Source organism: Halichoerus grypus, chromosome 2, assembly GCF_964656455.1.
Source record: "Halichoerus grypus chromosome 2, mHalGry1.hap1.1, whole genome shotgun sequence".
Taxonomy (NCBI): Eukaryota; Metazoa; Chordata; class Mammalia; order Carnivora; family Phocidae; genus Halichoerus; species Halichoerus grypus.
In genome coordinates this window covers 193713933-193727623 of record NC_135713.1, presented here as the reverse complement: position 1 = coordinate 193727623, position 13691 = coordinate 193713933, and the positions used below count along the sequence as shown (strand labels likewise).

Below are 13691 nucleotides of genomic sequence, written 5' to 3'. Positions count from 1 at the left end.
TAAATGTAAATTTAAATAGCCACTGTGGCTACCATTATTGGAAGACTCAGGTTTAGATTGTGTAGGACCCTGAGTGTTACAGTAAGGATTTTGGCTTTCACTTTGAGTGATGTGAAAAACCATTGGCAAGTTTTGAGCTGATTTTAGCAGAGCCACTTTGGTTGCTGTGTTGAGAATAGACTGCAGAGGACAAAGATAGAAGCGGACCATTTAGGAAGCTGTGGACACTATCTCTGCTGATATGATTAGAGACAATCTTGCTCTCAATAAATAAAGGCTTTGTATTATAATTTCCTTTCATCCAAAAGATACTGAGTCTCCTATAGACCAGTTTCTGTTCTAGGTGATAGGGATCCTTTAGTGAAAGAAATAAAGTCCTTGCCTACATGAACCTTATATTCTGGTTGGAGAGATTGACAGTAAACAGATAATGATCACAGGTGGAGGACTTAGTGTTGGGAAATAAATTTAAAGGGGAATAAAGTTCCCCTTATTTCCAACTTGTTGGTGATATCTGCCTTTGGGTATGACTTCATCTGGAGAGATAAATTCAAAGTCTGAACTTAAGGTCATTTGTGACTGTGATACTCCTCCAGAGTCTATTTTTTTTTAAGTTTTTATTCAAATTCTGGTTAGTTAACATACAGTGTAATAATAGTTTCAGGTGTTTCATATAGTGATTTAACACTTGCATACAACACCTGGTGCTCATCACAACAAGTGCATCCTTAATCCCCATCACCTATTTAACCCACCCCCTTACCCACCCCCCCTTCTGGGTACTATCTGTTCTCTATAGTTAAGAGTCTGTTTCTTGCTTCTCTCTCTTTCTCTTTGTTTCCCCTTTGCTTGTTTGTTTTGTTTCTTAAATTCCACATGTAAGTGAAATCATACAGTATTTATCTTTCTCTGACTGACTTATTTCCTTTAGCATAATATTCTCTAGTTCCATCCACATTGTTGCAAATGGCAAGATTTCATTCTTTATGCACAATGGAATATTGCTCAGTCATAAAAAAGATGTATATATCTATACACACACACACACACACCACCTCTTCTTTATCCATTCATGTATCAATGGACATTTGGGCTGTTTCCATAATTTGGCTATTGTAGATAATGCTGCTATAAGCATTGGGGTGCATGTATTTCTTCAAATTAGTATTTTTGTGTTCTTTGGGTAAATACCTCATAGTGCAACTGCTGGGTCATAGGGTAGTTCTATTTTTAACTTTTTGAGGAACCTCCATACTGTTTTCCAGAGTGGCTACACCAGTTTGCATTCCCACCAACAGTACAAGAGGGTTCCCCTTTCTCTACATCCTTGCCAGCACCTGTTTTCCCCTAGAATCTTTAAAAATTTTTTATTTGGGTGGCTCAGTCGGTTAAGCATCTGCCTTCTGCTCCGTCATGATCCTGGAGTCCCAGGATCGAGTCCCGCATTGGTCTCCCTGCTCACTGGGGAGTCTGCTTCTTCCTGTGCCCCTCACCCCACTCCCATGCTCTCTCTCTCTCAAATAAATAAATAAAATCTTTAAAAAACAATTTTTATTTTATTGTGGTAAGAACACTTAACATGAGATCTATGCTCTTAACACATTTTTGGTGTACAATATGTTTTGTTAACTATAGGCACAGTGTTGCACAGCATATCTCTAGAATTACTCATCTTGCATAATTGAGACTGTATGCCCATTGGTTAGCAGCTCCCCATTAACCCCTGCCCCCAGCCTCGGGGACCCTTAAACTCTATGCCTGGAGGGACTTCTAAGAGGTTTCATAGTGATGTGAACACCACATGGATTTCTGGAACCCAGAGATGCCTCACTGGTCTCCAATCAAATCTTTTTTTTTTTTTTTTTTAAAGATTTTATTTATTTGAGAGAGAGAGAGCGCAAGAGGGGGTAGGGTTAGAGGGAGAAGCAGACTCCCCGCCGAGCAGGGAGCCCGATGTGGGACTCGATCCCGGGACTCCGGGATCATGACCTGAGCCGAAGGCAGTTGCTTAACCAACTGAGCCACCCAGGCGCCCTCTTTTTTTTTTTTTTTTTTGAAAGATTTTATTTATTTATCTGACAGAGAGAGACACAGCGAGAGAGAGAACTCAAGCAGGGGGAGTGGGAGAGGGAGAAGCAGGCCCTCCACTGAGCAGGGAGCCCGATGTGGGGCTCGATCCCAGGACCCTGGGATCATGACCTGAGCCGAAGGCAGACGCTTAACGACTGAGCCACCCAGGCGCCCCCCTTTTTTTTTTTTTTACAGATTTTATTTATTTATTCGACAGAGAGAGAGAGAGAGAGAGAGGACAAGCAGAAGGAGTAGGAGAGGGAGAAGCAGGCTCCCCACTGAGCAGGGAGCCTGATGTGGGGCTCCATCCCAGGATCCTGGGATCATGACCTGAGCTGAAGGCAGATGCTTAGCCGACTGAGCCACCCAGGTGCCCCTCCAGTGAAATCTTGATGTTCTGCAGGCTGGGAGGCCTGTCATAAGCCAGGAGTGAGGCCAGAGCTTCCTCAGAGAATACTCAGAAACCAAGGCATGGCTGCCTGAGACTTTAACATTCAGAGCTTGAAGTAGGCCAGAAGGTGTAGCCAGGACTATAATTAGGGGTCTAGTCCAAGAGCAGGATGGCCACTCCATCACAGATTGCGCCACTGAGTTGTGGACCTGGTCCTCTCATCCCATCATATCTGGCCCAACCAAGATCTAGAGCTAGTTGAGGGAGCCCAAAATGCAGCTTCTGGTCACTAGGTTGAAGGGAGAGCAGGTGTAGGTAGGATCTGAGGGCCTTTTTATTGTTATTCTTATACTCTCCACCTCTAACCCCAAGCCTAAGGTTGTATTTTTCAGTAAGTTTAACTATTTGTTGAAATTAAATGAAATATTTATACCTGGGCTTAAATTTAGGAACATGGCTATGGAATCTGGTTTGAAATATAATGACTGAAAATGTTTGTCATTAAAAAAGTATCAGTTCTGTTAAGTTAGAACTTGAAAACCTAAGTATTTAAATTAACTAATGTGACATAACCAAAATCTTACCTGTGTCTTCCAGTCTCTTTTATGGAAAAAGTAGTTCTCAAAGAAATCCAGAGGCTCCCTTCTCCTTAGCATTTCTAATTTCTGTATGTCTTTGAATGGCTTTCCCATCACCACCCCATCCATATTAGGAAACAATGGAAAGATGGGTGTTTTTGAATATGGGCTATCTGAAGGAGGACTGCACCCTTAAAAGATAAAAACAAAACAAAACAAAAAGATAAAAACAAAATACCAAAAATGGTATTATGAACAGTGTAAGAAGAAATTCGCATAAAAGACATACACGTGGTGCCTATTTTGCTTTTTTCTAGTCTTCTCAATGGCCATGACCCTCCTTTTCACTCTCCTCACCTCCCTGCCCATACATAGAGTCTAGGCTTCATCCAGACTCCAGGTTTCACCTGTATCAGGAGGATTCAGGTGAAGATGTGGATTTGCTTTCAAATGATATCTGTGTGACAGAGACCAGTCACTCAGAATAGGCTGTGGTCCTGCTTCTTTAGCATTTGGCCTCTACTATTTATTTCTGACCAGTAATATACAAATAAATCCTTTACAACAAGAGGGAGAGGACAAATGGTTCTTACTCTTGAGCTCTTCAAGAAATTTAAGTAAATCCTTTTCTTGCATTATTGTGATTCGGGCAGCATTAGCAAAGGCAGCTGTGCTTGAGCTTGGAGGTGTGCATATGTCTGGTTTAAATCTCCTTTTCCCATAACCCACAGTGTAGGGACTCCACGACATTCCTGATGTGGTATCTTGGAATTTTCTTCGGAAATAGCTAAAAAAAAAAAAAAAAAGTAATCCAAAAAAAGAATAGAAAGTGCTATATAGTCCTGCTGAAAAGGTGTCTTATTGGACAAAAAGAAAAAAAAGTCTAGTTGCAAGTTATATGCTGAATACATTAATTAAATTAATTCTTTTTATAAAGATCTTATTTATTCATTTGAGAAAGTGAGAGAAGAGAGAGAGAGAGAGAGAAACAGCATGAGCAGGGGGTAGGGTCAGAGGGAGAAGCAGGCTCCCCACTCCGGGGAGCCAGACGTGGGACTCGATCCCGAGACTCCAGGATCATGACCTGAGCTGAAGGCAAATGCTTAATGACTGAGCCACCCAGGTGCCCCCCTTATGATTTCTTAACTACCATCTTAACCATGAAATCTAACTCTACCCCTTCAATCCTGACTTCACTTGGCCTCACTTTAGCATTTAATATTGGGGGAAGGTCTGTCCTGGTTTAGATTTGTCTGTGGCCCTGGCTTCCGACTTCACACCGTCCTGGTTCCCTTCTTGATGACTAATGTTTCCTTTGCTGACCCGTCTGTTTCTTTCCATTCCCCAAGTATGGGAATTCCTTGTGGTTCTGTCCTCAGTCCTTTGCTTCTTTCCCCGCCCCCTCCCCAGCATGGGGCTAGGGAGAAGTGCGCGGCTCTGAAGCAGGTTTAGGAGGTCAAACGGGTGGGACTTGGTGATTAGCGGGATGTGGGGAGTGACGGAGCAGCCTGGCCTCAAGGAGGCCAGCACGGACTGAGCGGAGTAACAGGGGGCAAAGCCAAAGAGGTCAGAGGTGGGTGCAGATCACCTGGAGGGCCAGTAAGTCATGTGAAGTGTGAGGCTTGTACTCTGAGGGAAATGGGAGGGTTCTGAAGGTTCGGAGCAGAGGAGTGACGTGATCCGACACTGTGCTAAAGGGACCATTTGGTGCTGTAGGCGTCAAGGCATCAGCTAGGCAGAGGGAGTGTTGAGAATAGACTGTGGAGCCGGCAAGTCGTGGGGTGGGAGTCAAAAGTGCAAGCAGGGACCAGTTAGGAGCCAGTGATCCAGGAAAAAGCTCATGCATGTAAAGTGCACACTCAGAACTCTGCACGTAATGCTCAATAAATGCTATAGTCAACTACAGGAATACCTATCAAATTCTACCATTATCCAGCTCGAGACCAGCTTTCTCAGAAACTAAATGAATGATCTTTGCCACTCATCTGACAGTTAATTATGTGATATATTTTGTGTCATTTCACTTTTGTATATTTAGTAATCTACATACTTATGGCTTTTTCACTCAATTTATATTTTAAGTTCCTTAAATGCAAATGCTACGTATTAAACACTTGATCTCCTTAGAAACCAGGTGTATGAAGAGCAACGACCATAATCATCATCATAATAAAAACACTATCAGCTAAGATTTCCTGAGAGGCAGTCTAGGGGGGTAGATAGGAGCATGGGTTCTAGAATCAGACTGTTTGTGTTAAAATCTAGGCACCACTGCCCCTTGGGTGAGTTACTTAATACCTGTACTTCAGGTTTTTCATCTGTAAAATGAGGATAATAGTACCCATTAAGAAAGTGAGGATTAAGGGCGCCTGGGTGGCTCAGATGGTTAAGCGTCTACCTTCGGCTCAGGTCATGATCTCAGGGTCCTGGGATCGAGTCCCGCATTGGGCTCCCTGCTCCTTGGGAGCCTGCTTCTCCCTCTGCCTCTCTCTCTCTCTCTCTCATGAATAAATAAATGAAATCTTAAAAAAAAAAGAAAGTGAGTATTAAAACAGATAATATATATGCTTTATGACTATTCCAGCTACTTCCACATAATAATAATATATATTGAGCTCCAGGAATTTTTTTTTTTTTTAAGATTTTATTTATTTGAGAGAGAGAGAGAGAGAGAGAGAGAGAGAGAGAGAGCACCAGCAGGGGGAGTGGGAGAGGAAGAAGCAGGCTCCCAGCTGAGCAGGGAGCCCAATGTGGGGCTTGATCCCAGGACCCTGAAGATCATGACCTGAGCCGAAGGCAGACACTTAACCGACTGAACCACCCAGGCACCCCTAGCTCCAGGAATATTTATTGAACCACTGCACCTGCATTATCAGATATTATCCCCACAACTGCCCTAGAAAGTAAGTATTATTATCATTATTATTTTAAGGTAGGTATTATTATTGTTGTTCCCATTTTATAGGTGAGGAAACCAAGGCTGAGAAATTAAGCAATGTGTCAAATTTGTGTACCAACAACAGGCATTTAATAAATGCCTTTGAAATGGAATGAAGAGTAGAATTTTGTGTACCCTCTGGTTCCACATCTGACAAATATAGGAGAGCATAGAGAGATGATTATCCATTGAGGATTCTGAAAACATTCTGTATTTTTAAGTCTAAAAGGGAAAACAGAATGCTTTGAAAGAATATGAGCTAAAAGGATTGATAACAGCAATATTCAATATCTATAATACAATGATATAAATAGTTTGAGGAAATTTATCTTTAGTGGTATTTGCCGGAATAAAACACATTTGGGTGTGAGGATGTTTCTTCATCCTCTATTCTCAAATTCAGTTCTGGCTCAGCTCCAGTCCAAAGGCTACTTTGGGAGGTCTGAAATTGCTCTACATCATCCCAGAGTCAAAAGAGCCCCTGGTAGTTCCAGCATGAATGGGAGTGTCTTCCAAACTAGATTTCCAAGCCCACCCGAAGTCATCCCTGGAAAAGTTTTACTCTTCTGGGATTCTCTAGCTTAGGGTAGAAGAGTCTGAACCTTCTTGGCTATCTTAGGCCCTCAGTGGGCCCTGAGATGGTCTGAGGTCAGTCTTGCAATTTCAGAGTTAGCACAGTTGGGATGAAGGAATAAGGTCCCATGTGGCATGTGAGCTTTGCCACAGACTCCTTCTCCTTTGGAGCAGACCCTGTGGAGTAGGATGTAAATAGCCTCATAAGTGCTTCTAAGAAGGCCAATTTTACCCTTCTTTGCCACTTACCTTACTATTTCCATTATAGCCTTTCTGGGTAAAGCTGAAGTCTCTACAAGCTTTGATAGGATTTCAAACAACAGGATCCCTGGGTTGCCAGCTGAATCTAAATATTTCTCCTTTTCTGGAACTATGAAGGGGAAAAAAAATTCAAAATGCCTTATGAAAAAAACATCTATCAAAGAAAGTAATAAGCCGACAGTCTTTTTAGTCTATTTACAATATTAATACTGAGCCAGGTACTAGAGAATTATAGAAAAACATTCAAAATCTGTTCTGTTTGGTAGAAAGGTCATTTTGATTATTGAACAGACACAATAATCATTAAAAAAATGCTTTTAGTTCCATGACTTCTAAGTAAATATTGACTTGTAAGTTAATACATTTAACATAAACATGATTTATGTATTAAGGACTATTGTCTTGTTCTTCTGGGTAAAGGAATTGCTGATCAATGTATCTCAGGCTTGCAGGCAAACCCTCGTTACTACAGTAGTACTTGAAACAGCAGCTTCTGTCTCTTCTAAGGACAGTTCACTGCCTATGAATGAATGTATTTTCAAAACTATACACAGTATTTGGAATTTGGTATGTATTTATCCCAGAAAACATGGCACAAATTGTGATTAGTTTTTCCAAGGCAGACTGTAAAACTCATAAACCATCAGAGGACTTAAATAACAGTATGTCAAGGACACCTCCACATCACTTACAAACTTGTGTGAGAACATGCTCTTTAGCCTCCAGCCAACTCTCCCATCCTCCCACCAAGGGCAGACTTCATCAGGGTGAGGAAGAAATCTTTTGGGAATAGTGAATTATTGATATCCCCCAGTTTGCATGAAAGAGAGCATTTGTCTTTTTCTAAAGAATTTTTCATTTGTAAAGGGAGTACCTTCCAAAGTAGCACATGCACTTGGTAAAGAATATTATAAGAGGTGACGGAATTTTTCTACACTATTCCAAGTGTTCCTCACTGGAGACCAAAAAGCAGTGTCTCCTGCAGAAGGACTTGATGCATTTAAGTTAAAATTCTAAAATTGTATCAATTTGCTTAGCAAATATTGTTTCGGAGAAGTAGTACGACAGTAAATCTCATGCCAGAGTACACCTTCCTCACTTGTCTCCTGCTCGGAGGCCTAAATGAATAATGGTTACTATGCAGCGAATCACAGCCACCCAACAGCCATGTTCAGCAATATCTCTACTCACCCACAGCCTTAAGGAAGCGGTTCTTATCTGTTAGCACCTTGATAAAGTCTGAGAAATTCACCTTCCCATCTCCTGCAACAGAAATCTAAGGCTCAGAACAAGGATATAAGACGCATTTTAGTCATCAGATTACATACTAAATATAAAATGAAAACACCTTGGACTATTCAATACTTAAAATCAGACAGCATGGGGGGCGCCTGGGTGGCTCAGTTGTTAAACGTCTGTGGCTCAGGTCATGATCCCAAGGTCCTGGGATCGAGCCCCGCATCGGGCTCCCTGCTCAGCGGGAAGCCTGCTTCTCCCTCTCCCACTCTCCCTGCTTGTGTTCCCTCTCTTGCTGTGTCTCTGTCAAATAAATAAATAAAATCTTAAAAAAAAATCAGACAGCATGTTAAGGCTGGAGATGCGCTCAGGGAAGCACTGGTCTTCTTGAAGTGGTTTTGGCACCGTTACGCGAATCACCCACAGCCGCTAGAAGCAATGGTGGGGTATAAACATCAAACCAGGGGCTCCCAGTCCCTGCAGTCCTACCCACTCACTCCTTTCTGAGAGACTTGCCATTTTTGCAAGGAATCCATTCCTGCTTTCCCACTCCATACCCACCTCTGATATTTCTATTATTCTAACACCCCCAAATTGTACCCAGTCTCCTCTTATAGGATAGTGTTATTAGAGACATATGTGTGTGTTTTGATGCAAGAACAGGAAAACTGGGCAGTTAGTGGAAACAAGTGACACCTTAATTAACTGGTGACGCTGATTCATACGTGGAGCTTATGCTAATTGAATGGGGCACTGGCAGTTGGGTGGGGAGAGGTGAGAGGAGGTAATTTGCTAACTATATATTCCATACAACATATCGGCTTGGGCTATCTTCACTAGGTCAGTATATTCAAAGGAAATATTATCTAAAAGCTTTAAAAATATCAACAAAAATGCTGTGGCATTTAAAATTCAATATAGGTGGGCTCTAAGGATCAAAGGAAGATTTGTACTAATATGATTCAAATGGAAACAAAGGGCTTGGATTTTCTTGGTAATGTGTCATTTTTGAAATTGTCAATGCCTTTGTATCTGTTATTTCAAGGCACCCTCCAAAATGTATATCATGATAGGTAATCTGAATTTAATATTGAAATGTGATAGTCACTTTTAGTTTCCATACAGGATTTTTCAAAGAATAGTCCATTTTGTAGCATTAATTTGATTTTTTTGCATTAATTTGATTTTGTAACTTGTACAGATACCTTACTGATATCCTTAAAGAGAAACACATATATGTACTTTTGATAATGAGGTATATTTGTTTATATAATCACTGAAAGAAAAATATATATTTATAAAAACCTTTTATGAGAAAAATAATTACAAGTCAAAGTACTCACGATCAATATCAGCACATCTTAATTCATTATAGACATCATGCTTGGTTAGATTCATTCCCAACTTAGCTAAAGTGCACATCATTCCATGTAAATCAATACAGCCAGTTTTATCCTTGTTAAAGAAGTTGTAGGCATCTTGAAAGGCTGAGGAAATGTAATTAAGTTAGTCAGGCAGTTATTCAAGAATAAGTACATATTCTAATGGAACTAGGACTGACTATATAGTTGATTGGACATCATGTTCTGAAAAAGTATTGAGAGAAAAATGGGTACTTAATAGACATTTCATATAAAGGACAATGTCCTTCCATGAGATTTGAATTGGAATAAACTAGTTTGTGGAAAACCAAATATGTTGGTAAAATGGCCTTTGAAAGCAGTCCATACCTTAATTTCTGGAATCTGTGAATGTATTACTTATACGACGAAAGGGACTTTGCAGATATAATTAAGATAAATTACTCTGGATTACTGAGTGGGCCCAATCTAATCACAGGGTCCCCTAGGCAGCTAGAAGCAAGAGAAATGTAGCAGAAGGGATCAGAGAGATTCAAAGCATGAGAAGGACTCTTGCTGGTTCAAAGACAGAAGGGGCAATGTGATGTGGGACACAGACCGCTGTCAGGGGCTGAGAGAGGCTTCTGGCTGACAGCCAGTAAGGAAGTGAGACTTAACCCTAGAACCACAAGGAACTAGGTTCCACCAAGAACCTGAATAAGCTTGGAAGAAGATTTTCCTTCAGAGCCTCTTTTTTTTTTTTTTAAAGATTTTATTTATTTATCAGAGAGAGAGAGAGAAAGAGTGTGCACACAAGCATGGGGCAGGGGCAGGCAGAGGCAGAGGGAGAAGTAGGCTCCCCGCTGAGCAAGGAGCCCAATGCGGGACTCGATCCCAGGACCCTGGGATCATGACCTGAGCCAAAGACAGACACTTAACCGCCTGAGCCACCCAGGTGTCCCCCTTCAGCGGCTCTTGATTAGAAGCCAGGGTGGCCAACTCCTTCATTTTGACCTTGAAAGACCCGGAGAAGAGGAACTAGCCAAGCCCATCTGGACTTCTGGTTCACAGAACTGTGAGATAATAAATTTGTGTTGTTTTAAGCTGCTAAGTTTGTGGCAATTTGTTATGGCAGCAAGAGAAACCTGATGCACCAAAATGGACCCAAATTATATGCATGTGAATGTTTTGAATAGACTCAAAGACATACTCAGGGTGTTAACTGGAGCTGAAATTAGACACGTATTTTCTAACATTAGTGAATGAAGAAATAAACCCAGAACAAAGTATATCTCAAATGGCACCAGAATAAAACTTATGTGAAGTCACATTCAAGTGTTAGCATCTGCACGTATGAGAGTCATTCATCCTATAGAGATATAATGGTACCTGCCTTATAATTGTGTGAGTGGGTAACATCTTTCTCCCTTGGTTGAAGGCAGGCTTCTCTAGGGCTGGAGTCATCTCTGACTTGTTTCTAATTTCTCCCAGTATTTCTAGCATGTTAGTAGGCATGCCTTCTATCTGCCAGGCGCCTAGGATACATTAGTGCCCTAAACAGAGATCTTTGCCCTTATATAAATGTAATGAATAGGTAAGTTGGATAGCATGTTAGAAGGTTAGAAGATGTAAGTGCTCTGGGAAAAAGAGAAAGTAATGCAGGTTGGGGGGGGATTCGGAGTTCCAGGGATTGAGGGATAGGTTGCTTGTATTAAATAGCTGAGATGTGAGCAAAGATTTGACGGGGGTGAGGGAGTGGATCTCTGGGAGAGGAGAGGACCAGACAGAGGGAAGAGCTAGAGCAAGGGTGCCAAGGGGAATGGGCCTGGCATATCCCGGGAACACCAAAGAAGCTAGTGTGGCTGGAGCAGAGTGAGCAACAGAAGAACAGGAGAGGTCAGAAACGTAATGTGTGTGTGTGCGCGTGGTAATGTTTTACAGTTTTAGATTTTATTTTATATTATTTATTATTTATTTTTTTAAAAGATTTTTATTTATTTATTTGAGAGACAGAGAGCGAGCACAGAGCACAAGTGGGGGAGGGGAGCAGAGGGAGAAGCAGACTCCACACTGAGCAGGCAGCTCGATGCGGGGCTTGATCCCAGGACCCCAAGATCATCACCTGAGCCGAAGGCAGCCACTTAACCGACTGAGCCACCTAGTCGGTTATTTTTTTTTTTTTTTAAAGATTTTATTTATTTATTTGACAGAGACAGAGACAGCGAGAGCAGGAACACAAGCAGGGGGAGTGGGAGAGGGAGAAGCAGGCTTCCCGCTGAGCAGGGAGCCCGATGTGGGGCTCGATCCCAGGACTCTGGGATCATGACCTGAGCCGAAGGCAGACGCTTAACAACTTTGATTTCTGTTTTGTTTTCAATCGGTTCCAAACTTGGAGCCTTAGCCTTCCCAGAACGTTCTTTCTTTTTTTTTTTGGACTTTTTATTGTTATGTTAATCACCATACATTACATCATTAGTTTTTGATGTAGTGTTCCATGATTCATTGTTTGTGCATAACACCCAGTGCTCCATGCAGAACGTGCCCTCTTTAATACCCATCACCAGGCTAACCCATCCTCCCACCCCCCTCCCCTCTAGAACCCTCAGTTTGTTTTTCAGAGTCCATCGAGGAGACTTTCTTTTATGCTCCCAAAACACTTTATACTTCCCCATCATAACTTGTATCATATTGTGATTTAAATGTTTCCGTCGAAAATGCATGGTTTAATGGTCTGACCTCCCTGAAGGACTTCCTATCAGGGCAGTGACCATGTCTGACTCGTTACTTGTTATGTTTCCCATGCTTAGTATACTGTGGGCTTTACATGAATATTTCCTGTTTGGACTAATAAACAATAGCCAGTATAGCTATTTATACTCTGCTCCGTTACTTGATTTCTATTTGACTTTGCATTTGTTTTCTGTATACTCACAAGTTCTTATTTGAATAAAGTTATTTGTCCAGGACTGTCCAAATTCTAGGAAGATGTCTGTTTGAAAGTAATCCCTCTTCCTTCCCACAAATTAGACATTGAATTAGAAATTTTGCTCTCAAAAAGCAGAGTACTACAGACAACTCTTGAAATTGCAGATCTCTCTTAGAGAAGAAAATGATCAGATTTATCAAGGGGCCTTAGTTGGTGCTTTCATTTGAGGGCTTATTGTCATTACCTTGCATTTGTGAAGCATTCAGCTTCTTTGCTTTGCTTTGGCAGGGGAGAGATCCTGGTAAATCTTTATCCCTGACAAAAGACATGAAAAGATTTAATACATATATGAAACCAGCAAATATTAGTTCCATTCATCAGTTTTTGCTGACTGGAACGACTGCAAGCATCACAATATATCCAGAGTCTCACCTCCTAAGGGACCTGTTACTGTCACTCACCAATAGTTACAGGATGGACAGTGAGAAAATGCTGGCCACTGAGGTCCACATCTGGCCTATACCTGCCCATCACCCTTACACCCTTAAAAAAATCTGATTTTCTCCATTTTACAAAAGAGGAAACTGAGGCTCAGAGGGATTAAATAACTTGTCCCAAATTGCACAGATAATAGGTGAAAGTCATGGGATACAAATTCAGGTTTATCTGACTCCAATGCTCAAGGATATAAGCCCTACACTATTCTTATTGCTAGAAATAGAAGTTGTTTCAAATTTTTAAGTGGTATAAATAATCTTATGGTGAATATCCTTATATTGAAAGCTTTGTAACCATAGTTATCTTACGACTTTAACTGCCAAACTGTATTTTTACCAGCATAGTAGATAGAGGTAGATATAACTACATCTATACTTATATATCATCTATAGGTGTATCAACTATATATCTATCAATATCTATCTATCTACCTATCATCTATCTATCTATCTATCTATCAAATCATCTGAGACAGAAAGCGCTTCTGGAAAGTCTGGAACCCTGGGTGACTTTTCATTTTCTCAGAAAAATAAAATCTGGAAAAAGAGAAAACATATTAATACTTTGGGGATATTTTATATAGATCTGCAGGAGGTTATTAGTTTAGGAATATAAAAAATATATTATGCAAAACTGGGTTTGCTTATAATATGGTCATTTAAAAGTAGACTTAAATAATCATGATTTTATAAGTTAATTTTATTTAAAATATATTTAGCTTTGAAACCAAACAAAGTTTTAATATGGAATCTCTTAGTTTTTGTTTTTACAAGAAGCAGTTAAAAAAGTGAAACGGGAAGAAATACTAAACACGCTAAATTTAAAAAGTGATGGTTTATGAATTTAGCATCCTCTATAGTATCTAGTAGGTTCAACTCAT

At 40.7% G+C, this 13691-nt stretch overlaps 1 protein-coding gene across 1 annotated transcript in view; it reads right to left on the bottom strand.

Moving 5' to 3' along the window:
* Positions 1-13691, bottom strand: part of EFCAB3 (EF-hand calcium binding domain 3) — a 35820-nt gene that overhangs the window by 6437 nt on the left and 15692 nt on the right. The window contains exons 5-10 of the mRNA XM_078066474.1: positions 12558-12628; positions 9391-9534; positions 8003-8074; positions 6800-6920; positions 3633-3826; positions 3046-3230 (exon numbers count right to left, since the gene is read on the bottom strand). Coding sequence (XP_077922600.1) covers positions 3046-3230; positions 3633-3826; positions 6800-6920; positions 8003-8074; positions 9391-9534; positions 12558-12628 — 787 coding nt within the window. The remainder of the gene's footprint in view (positions 1-3045; positions 3231-3632; positions 3827-6799; positions 6921-8002; positions 8075-9390; positions 9535-12557; positions 12629-13691) is intronic.